Here is a 17,097-nt window from a genome sequence, read left to right on the forward strand (position 1 = left end):
TTAAGGAGGAGAGAATAATCAGTCAAATAGGTCCAGTGTTCGTATGGTGTTCGGACACTGTTTGTATGCTGAAGTTGAGTGAAGGCGTGGTCGTAGCACGACTCACTAAAGACTGTTAAGGTTCCTGTTTTCCTTGTATTTCAAAGTCAACGTTATTGCATTTAAGGTAAGTATTACACTAATTCCATCGAAACAAAATGCAGGAATACACCAATATCTTTTGACAAGCATCTAGCACACTCGCCAATATAAACTCAGCAATAAAAGACCGTATAAACACCATCTTATCTTAAAACTACGTCTACTTGATAACTAATTAATAAACTTGATACATCAGCTGTTACCAGCTACTAGGTACCAGGGCTTCATCAATTACAAGGGGCTTAAAGAACCTTAATTGCGCTTATCTTGACATCTGGATCCGAATGACCAGGCCTGAATTCATTTTTTACTTTTAAAAGGCACAATATATACGACTTTTTTCTTCAAGACTTGCAGATGTTCCCCAGTCGAAGTCACTTTTTGTAGTGTTTTGTCAAGAATATCGCAATGCTGTATCGATAAGGAAATACAACTTTACCTACCTATTAGTGCAGATCAAAGGATTAATAAACTATTTAATTCGTTTTAATGACGTCTAATGTGACCGACATTTATGCCGGATATAAAAACATTGCGAAGCATGTGCTAACACTTTATTATCTGTTTTTCGTGCGTAGCATATGCATCGCCACCAATATGAAGGTACACACATTGCGACACGTGCGTCGCATGGCGTGCGAGGCACATGTTAAGCAATTTATAGACTCTAATCCACCGATTTTTTAAAATTAGAGCTTTAAATGTTGATACAAACATTACTAGTCTATAAATTGCTTAAAACTGTGATTCTCTTAGGTCTCATTCGATAGTGTAACATCTTCTATCTACTCAGCCTGTATCCACCCACTGCTGGGTATAGGCCTCCTCTCTTTCACGCCATCTTTCCGGTCCTGTGCGGGTCTCATCCATTGCTTTCCGACGTACCTCACAATGTCATCCGATCACCGGGCTGGTGGTCTGCCTCGATATCTCATACCATCCCTTAGCCACCATTCAGTAACAGCCTTAGTCCATCTGTTGTCTTCCCGTCTTGCCAAGTGTCCTGCCCATCTACACTTAAGCCGATAACATCAACAACATCTTGGATGTGCTATATTTTGTACCACGCATAACAGCTTATTTACGTCTAACTTCTCTCGTAGGGGTTGTGAGATCAATGACCGATCTCATCAGCAGTGTCAGGGTTACTTACGTCAGGGCGACGGCCTTGTTCATCAAACTTTAAAAAAAATTACTGTGTCCTCAAACCTAATCTTTGGTACCGTGGCGACTTTATCCCTTTATCGAAACGTTACCTTTCATTTCACTTTCAACTCTGTCACATGCGACTATTAATTAACGACAACATGATCGTAGCATGGTAGAGTGATAATATTTTGACGTTACACGCGACAGGTCGGGTTGAACTCGTTACGAGAGTTATGTTGAAGTCGAACTACTGAACAAAAAGTTTCAAACCAGTTCTTGTTATGGCTACGTTCGTGTTTAGTCGAGTTTTGGCTTAAGTCTGTGGATGTGTCTAATGATAATAACCGCTTCGTTTAATAAGACAAAGTTCTTTGTTGCTTCTAAGCGGGACTGGAGGTGAATAAAACTCTTAGGCAGTGTTCAGTTGCTAATAATTTTGAGGGATTGTGTCCTTTCTGACATGTTAGACTATTATTTGGGTGTTGGATTAATTAGCTGTCACCATACGGTTCATAATATCCAACTTTGAATCTTAGGACAGCTACCCGTAGGTTTGCTTTGGGTTATTCTAGTTCTTCTAGTATAGTGCGGGTGGTGAGGTGGATTTCCAACCTCATCAACCCTAGTGTCCGGGTTATTATGGTGCTGCCATAAGCACCTGACATGACTCATGTAACGACTACGTGCTTACATCTGTAAGTAGTAACCGGAACCAACGGCTTAACACTTTTCGAAGCACGAATTATCTTACTTTCAGCCTGCAATTTCTTAACCGGAATTCGAACTTGGGACCTCGGGATCGTGAGCCCACTGGACCACGGAAGCCAATGGTTATGCACATATTTCCTGTGGAGACGCATTCTGTCTCATTGAACATAGCGTGTCTTTCCACCCGGTTGATCCGACGCAGATCTATTTGTAATAAAACCTCTTTTTATCTTTTTCTTATAATACCATTCTAATTTAATAAAATCGCGTGGATACTAAATTGCCGAGTATTATCACCTGGTAAACAGGGGCTGGTCAGTTGTCACACGGCCAGGGAAATTGATATGAATCAGGGTTCCTCGAAGGAGCATAATTGGTAGCCTCCGGGCGCTCCATTCATTGCCTGGTAGGGCTGCGTCTGACGGGCGGATGCGCTGCACTTTAATCGAGCTAAAACATACATACATACATACATAAACTCACGCGTATTTCCCACCGGGGAAAGCACAGACTGAATTCCATTTGCTTCGATCCTGACACACTTCTTTTGCTTACTCCACATTCATCTATCGTTTCGTACACGCGTACTTTTTTTTATGGACCTATATGGTCTTTCTCTGCCAGCCCTACCAACAACCTTCGCCTTAGGGCTAAAAAATATATAAAAGGTACATACTATTAGACGGAGTTAAATCGATTGACTCCGTTCTAGTCATATTTGGAACATCACTAATTCTCACGTTGGACAGTCCTCTCAGAGTTCTTTCTTCCGTTGTGCATTGAAATTGCTGATATTATGGTAAAATCATGCCAATACAATACAACATTCTTTATTGCACTATTTGACGTGACTTATTGTATATGGCGCGAATCTTGGCTCAGGGCGTCGTCTGAGAGGAAAAATAATTGAAAGAATTAATCGACCCTAGTGGGTCGATAGCGATAAGCGCTGAACGGCTATACAGGTTGTGAGAAGCTGCAGTAGTTTTAGGCGGATGAGACGTTCGTTATGTAAAATTGACGATTCAAAGTGTAACTATGTTACCTACTGAATAAAGATATTTTTGAATTTTGAATTTTTGAATTTTGAGAGAAATCGTCGACCACGCCTGCGGGATCGGTATCGGGGTCCTGAAGTGTTTGGTGTCGCGAAAAACACATTCGCTTCTTCTCTCATCAAAAGCTTCGAACATACTAGTCGGTGAAAACTATTATTAAAAAAAATATAAGTTAAGCTTCGAACATGCTAGTCAGTTTATAGTATTATTAAAAAAAACATAGGTACATTAATTACGTAAACCGTATATTATTAAAAAAGAAAAACATAGGGTTTGTTTAAGTACAGGTTTAAATTATTGTGCTAAAGGTGTTCAGATGTCTAATGGTCTGAAAGTCGACTAGTCATAATAATAAAAGACCGACTAATTTCACAGCCTTTATTACCAGTTTCGCCATAATCCGACAAATGGCAGCAACTTTATAAATATTAATACAAAACTATAAAAGTACAAATTCATTAAAAAAGACATCTGAATAACAAATGTCTAATAAACATTTTTAAACGTTATATGAGTTCTTGGCATATAACTTTATTACATACTTATCTACCCTAGTTAGTGTTGGGTACGCATAAATTAGGGTACTGTATAATAAAAATACCGGCAATATTATGCTTTCTTTTGTAACGTGAGTGAGCAGCAAAGATGTTTTAAAAAATCCATTTCACTAACTCGAAAATATTCTTTAGGTAGGTAATTATTAAATGACGAGTTTGAACGGAAGCGGTTCTCATCCAAAATGAGCATTAGGGCCTTTCCAACGTCTTTCTTCTTTTCCGTGCAGAATCCTATTAGCAACTGTTAAGAAGTAATTTTTGAACTACCTATGTAAAAATGTATCTAAAATATGTAAAAGATTCTTCATGAGATAACAAATATTTTGTATGGAGAACCAGGAAATCTAGTACATATTTTAGATACCTCCTTACATAGGTTTTTTTACCTTTGATGGACTTGCTCTTGGCCCCAGACTTGCCCGAAGGCATTGCCGAGGCCTAAGAACGACTTCAAAAATACATTGTTGTAAGAACCAATTATAAAAGGTCTCCATCTCCAGAAAGTCATGGTCAAGAGAAAATAACAAAATAGAAAAAAAAAATGAAAATAGTTAAACACAGAAGCATACTAAACGTCGTCTTACTCATCATCATCATCAGCCGTATGACGCCCACTGCTGGGCATAGGCCTCCCCCAAGGATCTCCACGACGATCGGTCCTGCGCTGCCCGCATCCAGCGGCTTCCCGCGACCTTCTTACTCATTGTAACGTAATTCCTAATTAAAATTCTACAATAAGTCGAAAAGAAAAAGTTTTTATTTCTATAGCAATTTATCTGTGACCCAGTAGAATGTTCGCCAGCCCTGCGCACGCACACACGTCTATGGCTAGAAGCTCCGCTATTATCCCGTAGCTCTCCATAGCTCATCTTTCCACATGCTCCACTTTTTGTTCATAGATACTTCTTAGTATTAATCTAGATCGATCAAAGTTAAGGCTAGATTTTAAAGATACTTAGAGCTTGGTACGTTTAACGGGTTAATGTTTTATAGGAGAACGTAATACGCATTGGTCTGTCATATTAGGGTTAAGTGGCCAGTAATGTCCGACTCAACATTCGGTTTCGGCCAAAATACGGGTATCGGCTTATTTTGGGTTTCGGCTGAAATCCGTTATATAGAAGTTTCGGTTTCGTTTTTCGGCCGAAACTAAGACCGAATTTCGGTTTCGGCTCTTAAACTTAGCTTCGGTCGGATACTAGCTGCCAGTGATGGACCACATGTAACAAGGAGACGTTTATCAATGTTTCTGATGACGTCATAATTCGTTTTTATCATACTTTTTTGTACTTTTAAAAAGTCTCATTTTCAAAGTTTCACGAATCGCGTCGCGCTCCTGGGCTTTTTTTAAGTGACTACTTGGCCGGCCAAGTCGGTCACTGAAACTAGCGAACCTAGTGTTCTTTACATTTTTTGTAAAAGTTCAACTTTGATTTTGCAATGTCACTAATGTACTAAATTATCTACATAAATTACCATTGTTTGACATGTAGCCAAAGTTAAACAAACACACCTTGATACTTGGGTAAAATGACCAATGAATTGAGGAAATCCGTTACCCCAATTTGGGGTAAACACGTCCGAGTGGGGTAAACTGATTCAGACTTATCCAATTACGACCCTCCTACTCAACTATTAGGAACCTATTCTTGATATTGTTCGAAGAGGATTGTTACGTGCGATCGATCGACTGGTTACACATATATCTAGGTTTCTTTCGGTCCGCTGCCTTTTGTGTGTGACATTATTTTTTTACAGAATTTATTACAAGTTAAAACAGTCGCTGCATTACCACAAAACAGTATTTAGCTCTTAGACACGTCTTAAAAAAGCACAGCCATGAAAAATTAAATCATCAAAACTTTAATTGTTGGTTCATCATATCCATTAAGACTATCAATAGAGGTTGCAAATTGTATTTAATTACTTATGGCTCTGCCCACCCAAATAGGTATTACGGGCGTGAGTTTATGTGTGTATGTATGAAATTAACAAAATAATTTCATTGAACTTTGCTAGGTTGAGAAATGCTTAAAACGCGCTTAACATTGCATTTTTTATGTGGTAACACGAATTTTCTAAGTATCCCTTTACTGGGGGGTTAAAATGGCCACATCGAAGCATCTAAGAAAGCAATGTTACTATTTGACATTTGTTTGCATTGCGCACTTACTTTTATAGGCGCAAATGTCAAATTGCAATATTGCTTTTTTAGATGAATTGCTTTGATGTGGCCATTTTAACCCCCCGATCGTTCACATCGTCTGACGTCCAGAATACACCCCAACCAAAACTAATGCGTGGAGATTTCGAACGGTCTATTGGCTCTGTAACTGAGGATATTCGGTACTTAGATTAACGGAAACAACTCGATTGTTCTTCTATTGACAGTTTTTATGGCCTATCACTTGAGGAAAGAGGTGGTAAAAATCAATTGGTTATGGACCCTACTAGGTGCCACGGTTGCTTTTGTATGAGCGTGGAGATTATGTATTGTTTGAGTGATTTGATGTGTATTTGTTGGCCGACCAAGTAATTAATACCATATGCGACAAAAGTACAATAAGTCATATAAAAATAACGACAAACAAATGAGGATTTTACATTGATAGTTCAGGCAATAATAGAATGAATTGACTGCCTATTTTTCTTTGTATGTTTCTTTTGTCTTTCGTATAATCGTTTATGTATCAATAAATAATAAAAACTTGTTTATTTTTGTCTATCAAAAGCCAATTCCTTCACTTATTATAAGACACTACGTTCACCCATTCTTTAAACTGTTCCATGTAAACTCTTCTTGGACTTCTCCTTCCTCTACACTACCATCCTTAATAACTCTTTTTGTGTTATTAGGTCTGTACAGACCATCAATTTTAAAAGCGGTTTTGTAACTCTCCCTTTGTCATACTCATAATATTATAGAACTTTAGTGTTTGCTAGTTGGGCTAGGCCTTTCATGGAAAGGAAGTGAAGCCACTTTAAGATTGTCAATAGATATACAATGTATTAATATGTCGTTTTTTTGTTTCAGGAGAAATCCGGCGAGCCTTATTCCGGTAAATTATCGGTGAAGTCGGATCTTAGTCCTGTTTTTGGTAAGTTTTTTACTTATAATTTTGTATTTCTTCTGCTTTTATTGTCTGTCACGGTCATTATTGATCCGTTGAAGGCTCATTTACTTGTTTACTCATTATTACACTTACAGTCTACCATTACTTAACGACTACGGAGTTACTTCAGTAATTAATTTTGTACTATTTTTCGTTTGTCCCTAGATGAATTGCATTAATGTGGCCTTTTTAAACCCCCTGAACGTAATTTGATTTTGACAGTTCACAATTACACACTAGGGTGCGTTCAAAAATCGAATACATTCCATAGCAATGACTTTCCGTAACATAAGTAAGGTTTAGGTTTGGTCTGAATGCCATCGAAACGACAAGAAGAGTAAGGTTGAAAGTAGGTTAATAAAGAATGAATCAAGGTTGCTCTAAGCTTGTATTGATGTGGGGTGTGGTGTCCCTTCAATACGTAGTATTATTTTTTATTTTGTGCTCGTACCAAATACAATAACACAACAACACGACACGAATCGATTTACAAAGTCGCACGACACATCAAACTTTAGAATTTCATCACGCGAACACGTGAAGAGAACAATTCTACTTAGTCTTTTACGATCTTTGCAAAGAGAAAAGTACAATTTCGAAGAAAATCGATCAACTCATAAATCGCAGTCTAGGGATGTGAAATTGATTTCCTGCGAGGTGGGAATTATCGAGCTTAATGCCGGCTCGCGGCCATTACTCGAGAATTATGTGTGTTTTATCGCCAGCTTATAATCATCTGTCACTATCGTTACAATATTTTCGTATAATTTCATCTGGCTCCACCTCTGCGTAGGGGTGTCACGTGTCGATGTTTTATCGATAAAGTTTACGTGATTGAAACTAAAATTCGAAACATTACAAAGCTTATTCTTATGAACGCTACACGTTTTTGACAATGCTTTGTAAAAAAGTGGATAATTAAAAACGTAGAAAAAGTCACTTGGCATCATAATCATCGCAGCTAAAGAATTGAATAAATTGCGCTATATGAAATACTCAAATTAAGTACGTACTTCCTAAGATTTATATTCTTAAGAAAACCTCTGCTTAACCCGTAATTACGAACGCATTTAACACGTCACCACCCTTTTTCCTCCCAACATCAACATAACAAAACTAAAGGAAAAAAAAAGCAAATCCATCGATAATTCTCACGTAAAACCATCACTAGTCAGGCTCGGACGCCTCGTTATTTGTTGTTATTAGTGTTGTTTTTTTTATTTTTTTCTCGGGATGTTTTTGAGAACCGGTTCGAGGTCTAATCTGATCAGCTTGCCACGACCTGGCGGACCAAAAAGAATAATATACCTACTAGGGTTGAGGGTCATGACAACTGGGTGTGCTCGGGTACGTGTTTATTTTATTTTTTTCTAAATAGGTACCTTGTAAGTGCTAAAAATATTGAAAAATAAAATCAGGGGTGTTAAAATGGCCACATCGAAGCAATTCATCTAAGAAAGCAATATTGCAATTTGACATTTGCGCATATAAAAGTAAGTGCGCAATGCAAACAAATGTCAAATAGCAATATTGTTTTTTTATATGAATTGCTTCGATGTGGCCATTTTAAGCCCCCAGTTCTGATTAATGTTGCATTCTAGTTCGTCCGTCAATTTCTGTTAGTCGTTTATGTATAATGAGACTTAAATAATTATCATCCATCGGTTATAAAACAGTGAAATGTAGTAGGTATATCGTATGTACTAAATAGCTTTCGTCCTAAATTAATAGAATTGAAGTTTGTTTTAGTATTAAATTTTGTTGATTACTAACAAAGCAAATGTATAGAGGTATTTTTTCTAAAATATTAATTTAAATAATCAGTACAATGAGTGACAACCCTATAGTAACGGCGCAAGGAGCATGGTTTAAGGTGTCAGATATTTTCGGGTTCTTGACCCGTTTCGCTAGGAATTAATTCTTATTTTGTGTTGTCTATGAGACCTCTTATCCTTCATTTATGTCTAGAACATTCTAGAAAAGTCTAGAATATAAAAATTACATTCCTCCTTGCATTTGTATGGACTAGATGTTCCGGATACAATTCTACTTTACAATTCTAATTTTATATAGCTTGTAATCTCTTATGGAGTAGTCAATATACCTAAAAATATATTTATAGCTTAGGTACACATTTCCAAGGAAAAAACTTACACTAAAGTGGAGAAACTTAGTTTCTTAAAAAAACCCGTCATTTTAACTTATTATGATTTCGTTCTTTGCCAATTCTCACTTTTATTTTTAATACTTTTAAGTAGGTTTTAGCGAATTTTCAAACAATTATAGATCTAACAGAAAACTTGATGAAACGTCGCTACTCAGTTCAGGTTTGTATTTCTTGACTAGGAACATATTATATTGTGATAAGTTCCTAAAGTAATTGCCACAAATGATACTATTCGCGTATAATTTTCTTACTATTTATAAGCCGAAGTCAGATATCTACTATATTACAAAACTTGATACCAGATCTATCGACATTAATACCACTAAATCAACACTAATTGAGTGAAACTAAATGCTTGATATAATCTAAAATTATTGGTTAAAACGCGGCTGAGAAATATAAGATATGATTTAATGATAAGAAGATCTTAAATCATTTTTATATTATTGGGGCATAAAGTTAGTGATATTTATTATGTTTCTGTTGAGTTATTTTGAGGGTAAGTTATGTTTTAAAAATAAAAAAGTAACATACCATAAGCTCGCAACTTTAAAATCGAATAATAGGGAATATTCCCAATTAGAGTAGTCGCCTTGAGCTCCTCCGTGCTTCGGAAGGCACGTTTAGCCGTTGGTCCAGGCTGCATTAGCAGTCGTTAATAACCATCAATCCGCACTGGGCCTACGTGATGGATCCATCCATAGGGAAGGCCCGTGCCCCAGCAGTGGAGACGTTAATGGGCTGATGATGATGAGGGTAGTCAGGTACATTCATCGCAAAAGAACTAAGTACCCACACCTCACCGAGCTTTCTGTTATACCAACGTGATAGGTGGTGAGCCGTATCGCCGTCTATAATGGTCGAGCCAACTGTGTTAGTGAAAACTGCACTCAAGATGAACTAATAACTCTATGGTACAAGTCCGGGTTAGAACCAGCGGCAGCGCTGCGCGACTGAGAAGCAAGCCGGTGTACGGTCACGAGCATTAATATGTATACACTTTGGTACCATGTCACATTATCTTTTTTGACAAATTGAACTGTACATAACATAACATAAATGTCAAATATGTTAGTGCGACAGAGTCCTAAAGTGGGTACATTATATTGCTCATGACTGTACCACAGTGACTTGTATCGACCACAGAAATGAGTTTATTCGATAATAATTTAATGTAAACCCTGTCCACAGGGACCCTGTCAAACGGGTGTAAAAAGCTTGTTAATCTTATAACGATGGTGATGGGTCGTCTAATTGCAGACGCATATCAAGTTGCAATTAGAAGACGGCTATAATGACATAAAGTGTACTGCGGACAAACAGGTAACGACAGGGGCTGGGTTGTGTTAGAGGAGTGCGAGGTGATGAATTTGTCTTCGTCTAAATATATACATAAACTGCCTATATACGTCTCACTGCTGGGCACAGGCCTCCCCTCAATCAACCGGAGGGGGTATGGAGCATACTCCACCACGCTGCTCCACTGCGGGTTGGTGGAGGTGTTTTTACGGCTAATAGCCGGGACCAACGGCTTAACGTGCCCTCCGATGCACGGAATCATCTTACTTTTTCGGACAATCAGGTGATTCAAGCCTGAAAAGTCCTTACCAAACAAAGGACAGTCTCACAAAGTGATTTCGACAATGTCCCCATCGGGAATCCAACCCGGACCTCCAGATCGTGAGCCTAACGCTCTAACCACTAGACCACGGAGGCTGTTGTAGACCACGGAGGCTGTTAAAGTTAGAGGCACAACCATCGCATGATGAACTAAGTATTCGCGTTTAACTGATAGATGAAAAAAAAACTGAAAGCGATGCCTTCCACAAAGCCTTCGATACAGGAGAAATCACAAACAAAAGCTCGCGATCCCAATGTTTTTTGGCTGCTAAATATCATATTACAGATTACAGGCGCATTATGTTCTTATAATCGCTCCTAAACAGCGACATCTAACCACAAGACATCGAGTGTAAATCGCTAATGGAATGAAAGGGATGGACTTACGTACATAGTGAAGAATAGACAAAGATAGGAGAATAGCTATTTCATGGCATTGTATGATGTTACGTCACCTTAGAAGATTCACAGACGCTCTTGAACTTTCTGAAGGCCGATTCGGACGGAACTGTGTCTAAGTGAAGTAGGCAACTTGTGTGTGTTTATTGAATAGGTAGCAAGTGAGATGTCTGCTTAGACAAAGTTGTATGTTCATTAAGACCTTATAAAAGTGGATTTTATATTATTATGTTTTCAGTCTTGTGTTGGCTATTAGGTGGTTGTTAACTTTTTTTAACCGGCCTCAAAAATAAGTAGTTATCAATCTAACCCGTAGATATGTAATATTGGAATTGCGTAATATTCGTAAATGTTGGTCTATCTGGTATTCTAAATACGTGTGCCTTGTTTCATAAGTGTATAAATACATATAGGGTGTTAGTGACATCGTAACGAATACTGAGAGGGATGATTCAGACCATGATTCCGAGTCGGTATCAATAGGAATTTTCCATCGCAATGGAACGGAAAATAATTGCAAAGAAGCTCTAAAACTTTTACCAATTTTCCTATAGAAAATTCCACTTGATATCAACTCAGAATCATGGTCTGAATCATCCCCCTCAGTATTCGGTACGATGTCACTAACACCCTGTATATTAAACCGACTTCAAAATCTGTCTAATGAAAAGTAAGAAATAATATTTTCTAAATTCCAATGTTCGATTGCTGGTTGCGCCGTATTTTGAATGTAGATTCGAACATTGTATTCAACATAATATTATTTCTTTTTTCATGTGTCACTATTAAATGTCAGCTTATTTTTTAAATTACTTTTTAAGTTATTGTGAGTCTATATTTTATTTATAAGTACACACATACATAAGATTACGCCTATTTCCCATTGGGTTAGGCAGAGACCGCGGAATTTCACTTAGTACGATCCTGACATCAACACTACTTACTAATAAGGAAGTAAGCAGTTTATAAGTATAAACGAAACCTCTTCAACAAAATTACCTTACAGAACATCGAACCTTGACACAAAACGTCATTCCTCTCATCACCTCACACCTCAAATAAGCACGGGGAGGTGTAAAAAGTGTAATTTAAACAAAAAACTTTTTAATTTCTTCACATGATTGATTACACCCACGATTACCAGATTTGTCTTGCAAAAACTTGTTGTAATGATCGACGTAAGTTTGAGCCGCGGTAGCGTAGTTGGAAGAACGCTCGACTCTCAATCTGAGGTCGCAGGTTCGAATCCGGCACGGGCACGGGGATTTTGGAATTCATGTCTGGATCTTAAATGAATACTTAACACGTGCTCCGCGGTCTTCTTCTTCTATCGTGTGGGTTGTGAGGTGGATTACCAACCCCATCAACCCTGGTGTCATACTGAGCCGCCATAGGCCCCTGACATAACTCATTCATGTAACGACTACTAACTTACATCAATAAGTAATAACCGGGAGCGACGGCTGGACGTGCCTTCCGAAGCACGGATCATCTTACTTTTTGGACAATCAGGTGATCAGCCTGTAATGTCCTAACCAAACTAGGGATCACAAAGTGATTTTTGTGATTTGTTCCCACCGGGATTCGAACCCGAGACCTCCGGATCGTGAGCACAACGCTCAACCACTGGAGCACTAAAGCCGCTCCGCAGTAAAGGAAAACTTCTTCAGGAATCCCACATACCCGAAAACAGCTTTTCGAAAGTATGTAACCTAACGGGGGCCTGTTGTATTTCCTAATGTTTATAGTCCTAAAGTCGATTTTCCGAACATCATTTTCCTAATATTTAATTGTACTAATGTTCGATCATCCTAAATATTGATTATCCTACCGTAATACTTGTCCTAATATTCTTTAGTTCTAATATTAATGTCCCTAAAGTTTGAAATTCCGAATTTTTCATTCCCTATATGATCTATTTGACATATTTTGGTTAGTTGTGACCATCGAGGCCCGAAGGGCCGAGAGGCGGCGGTGAAGATTTGTTTCGTAACGACAGCAGTCACGGGTGCGAGCGAAGCGAGCACGGAAATTCGCGGCACCCCGACACTGTAGATATAGGTTACGAAGGCTGTATGGCAGGGGGCGAGCAAAGCGAGCCCCCTGCCATATAGCCGAGTGGGTTAGGTTACTTGTGACCATCGAGGCCCGAAGGGCCGAGAGGCGGCGGTGAAGGTTCTCTATTGTATTCCCTAAAATTTCTTATCCTACTTTTTATTTTCCTTCACATTTTATTTAGGACTATACATTTTAGGAATATAAACGATTGTAACTATGGACATTAGGGCTTACCATCATTAGGATGAAAAAAAATAGGGCAATGAACACTAGGAGTTAACAAAATTGGACTAGGATCATTAGGACATTCGATACTTAGGACTAAAATGTGAAGGAAAATAAAAAGTAGGATAAGAAATTTTAGGGAATACAATAGAGAACCAACCTAACTTATGGTTCGATGTTGCCTTTTGTTTGTGGCTCTTTCCACTCCCTTAGGTATTACCGGCGCGACTAATTGTTATTTATCCCTTATGTCTTTTTAATTGATGTCCACCTTCAAATGATACTACAAATGCAAACTTTAGGCATAAGTTTTTGACTTACGAAATACATGTCACATCATTGCAACTTAATTAAACAACCTCCTTTTTTGACGTCGGTTAAAATGGTTTTTAAATTAGTAGCCACTCGACCGAACTTACAAAAAAAAATGTTAACAAAATAAACTATTAAAATATTTCATTTTTCATTCGCGGTAAATCCACGGTAACGCTATATAATTTGTGACCGCAAACATAACAAGGCTATGTCCGGCCGGGGAACGAACCTGGGCCGCCCATGTAGCGGTTTTTATGTTTGCCTACAGATGAGTCAGCCAGTCGGCATATTTAGACCTTATTAGTGTTAGTACTGTATAACATGTTTAGACTACAAATTCGAAACAGATAACTTTGTGGTTTTGGAGTTGTTACTGTTATAAAATGTGTAAATACTATCGTTTAATTCAACTCGTTTATATCAACGGCCTCCGTGGTCCAGTGGTTGAGCGTTGGACTCACGATCCGGAGGCCCCGGGTTCGAATCCCGGTGGGACCTATCACAAAAAACCACCTTGTGATCCCTAGTTTGATTAGGACATTACAGGCTGATCACCTGATTGGCACGTTAAACCGTTGGTCCCGGTTACTATTTACTGATGTAAGTGAGTAATCGTTACATGAGCCACGTCAGGGGCCTTTGGCGGCTCAATAATGACCCTGACACCAAGGTTGATGAGGTTGGTATTCCACCTCACAACCCACACGATAAGAAGAAGAAGATCGTTTAATTTCTGTTTATTCAATGCATGTTCTTACCAAGTTGCAAACGATTATGACAATCGACAGTAGTAGTGATAAAAATGAAGGGGTCGACATTGCCTTCACCTGCGTGGTGGAGTGTGCTTCATACCCCTTCGAATTGATTGAGGGGAGGCCAGTGCCCAACAGTGGGATGTATATAGGCTGTTTATGTTATGTATGATATGTCAATCTCATACATTTTTATCACCGTCACTGTCGATTGTCATAATCGTATGCAACTTGGGTAACTACACTAAGGGCCTAGCCAAAATGTACTCGCTTTCATTGACGCCTTAGGCAAACGAAGATAGTTAAAATGTATGGGGTTGTTTACGACATACATCTAAGCCCTTTGACCATTCATGCAATGGTTAAGACCAAACGATTTTTTTGTAATTTGTTTTTAAACCAAAATTTTGCTCTGGATTGAAAAAAAGAAAAAGTGATTTTCAGATTTAAAATAAAAATTAATGAAATCTTTGTATATTTCGTCTTCCTGCTTATTAACGTGACGTATAAACACTTGGCACAGGTATAAAATCGATATCTCTCTCATTTATCGATTAAAAACACCACTATTTTTTTTATTCATACCAATCTTCCCTATTCGATGCCCAGTAGCTCCATGGCTTTCTCAGCACGGTCGGCCGGAGTTGTGTGTTCTTATAGTTACTACGCATAACAGAAGTTTGGCCGCGGGTCAATATTTGGTTAGGTTACCCCGCCAGACCCACCGCGAGTTCTTAGAACTTATGCTTGCCTGGTACTCTGTGGAATAGTTGCATAGCTTTTACATACATATATAAACTATATAATATAAAATAAAATCGCAATAAAATCGCGCCATTAATCTCTTATGGGGCGGACAGAGCCATAAGTAATCAGAAGATTTAAAGCCACTTTTAATATGGAAATTATAATATATTCAAATAAAGGGCGGTGAAATCTTGCATTTTTATTGGGAACAGAAAACAATATTCGAAAGACTTCTGTGACATGACACAAAAAAAGCAAAGCTTTTGGTGATATTTCATGACGTTCTATAGTCTCTGCTTACTCCGGTGGGAAACAGGCGTGAGTTTATGTATGTTATGTTCATGAAGTCTTTTGAGGTCAGCCAAGTTGCAAACGCACTTAAGACCCTTTCTGCTAAAATTGAAGGTTTATAATAACGATCTTTTTCTAAAGTGTGGGTTGTAAGGTGGATTACCAACCTCATCAACCCGCCAAGGGCCCCTGATATGACTCATGTAACGACTACATACTTACGTCAGTAAGTAGTAACCGGGACCAACGGCTTAACGTGCCTTCCGAATCACGGATCGTCTTACTTTCGGCCAATCATGTCAACTCAACTGGACCACGGACGCCGTTACTAATAACGATGAGGACGTCATACCAGCAATTTGCAATTGATAAAGGAAAAACATTTATACATCACAGAACAAATGATTGTTTCGAAGATAAAACAAACAGCACAAATTATGCTAGTTTATCAGTCAACATAACATCGTCACATGCAATATCTTTACATAAAAATGATAATTATTATAGGAATTAATTAATTATTTTAGGAATTATTATTTTCATATAGGTAGCAGAAACACATATTAAGATGTTAATCTTTACATTTCTAAGGAAAACATCTTAACAATATATACGTTTTTATTCCCATTTACGTTGCTATTCTTAGAAAACTAATTTCAAAACTGATATGATTTATTATTGTTATCTAAAAAATACAACTTATTATCATAAGATAATTCTTGTTTGAAACAAAAACTAATATGGTTTGTGTTGATTGACATCTTAAAATTAGTGTTCGGAATAGTGTAGCTAATTTGATTTTGTTGTGAATGTTTAGCTGGTTAAAACTACTAAGAAGTAAGTATTTTAGGGAACCTGTGATTTTCGAAATCGTGATTATCACGTGCTCAGCGGCGAAGGAAAACATCGTGAGGAAACTCACTCACACGAGAAATGTGATTCGGAGGTATGTGACCTAACCTTCATTGGGCTGGTTTCTCCTTCGCAGGTTCAAAGGTCAGACAGGCAGTCGCTCCTGTGAAAAACCGAACCTGTCAAATCTTCAAGGTCGATTATCTGGCAACACTATTATTTTCCGATTTCCGAAAAGAAACTCGTTTTCGGATTCTTTTTTTTTGATTGGGTTAATTTGTTTAGTTTAGATTAGAAAAAAAAAAATGAAAAAGTTATTTATTTCACCAAAAAGGTACAATCATTGCCAAGTGTAATTGTCTGTTAAGTGAACAACACCTGTGTTAGAAGACCGCGCTCTTTCATATCGATTACTAATGGCACCAATACAAAAGCATAAAGAAATAAGTAGGTTTTATACCTATTACGAAAAACTTATGATTAATAATTAAAATATTATTATTTTTTAGCTTAAAGTAGTATTTATATTCCTGGACTTTTTAGGAAGAAGACAATCGCTTTAGTTTTGGATTTAGACTCCGTTCCGAGTACTTTTCTGTGTTCTAAATCAGGAAAGAGGAACCGTGTTACCCCGAATTTAACGCGAGCGAAGCCGTATACTAATAAACTTTCCCATAAAGAAAAAGAACTTACCTCAAAACATTACCAGTCATTTTGTAAGCCCTCTGTAATCAAATAAATAATGTGCAAAGAATTATCATGCTATTTGTGAGCTGATTCAGCCCATCGCACCAACTAAATTGCCGGTAAATTGAAAAGACGTGGCGGTGGTATTCTGGGTTTTAGTTCAATTAGCTTTTTGATTCGGTCGGATTACTTTTTTCCAATCCAAAGTCTTATACAAAGAAAAGATGCAGGAGGTAATCTTAATCTAATCAATATAGG

At 37.8% G+C, this 17,097-nt stretch overlaps 1 protein-coding gene across 9 annotated transcripts in view; it reads left to right on the top strand.

Annotated features, from left to right (window-relative positions):
* The window catches only part of LOC126377867 (protein pangolin, isoforms A/H/I/S), a 192,960-nt gene that overhangs the window by 73,802 nt on the left and 102,061 nt on the right, over nucleotides 1-17,097 (top strand). For all 9 annotated transcript variants that reach the window (XM_050025891.1, XM_050025890.1, XM_050025885.1 and 6 more), the window contains one exon: nucleotides 6,648-6,711. In XM_050025891.1, the coding sequence (XP_049881848.1) occupies nucleotides 6,648-6,711 (64 nt within the window). The remainder of the gene's footprint in view (nucleotides 1-6,647; nucleotides 6,712-17,097) is intronic.

The sequence above is a fragment of the Pectinophora gossypiella genome, chromosome 24 (genome assembly GCF_024362695.1).
Source record: "Pectinophora gossypiella chromosome 24, ilPecGoss1.1, whole genome shotgun sequence".
NCBI classification, from domain to species: domain Eukaryota; kingdom Metazoa; phylum Arthropoda; class Insecta; order Lepidoptera; family Gelechiidae; genus Pectinophora; species Pectinophora gossypiella.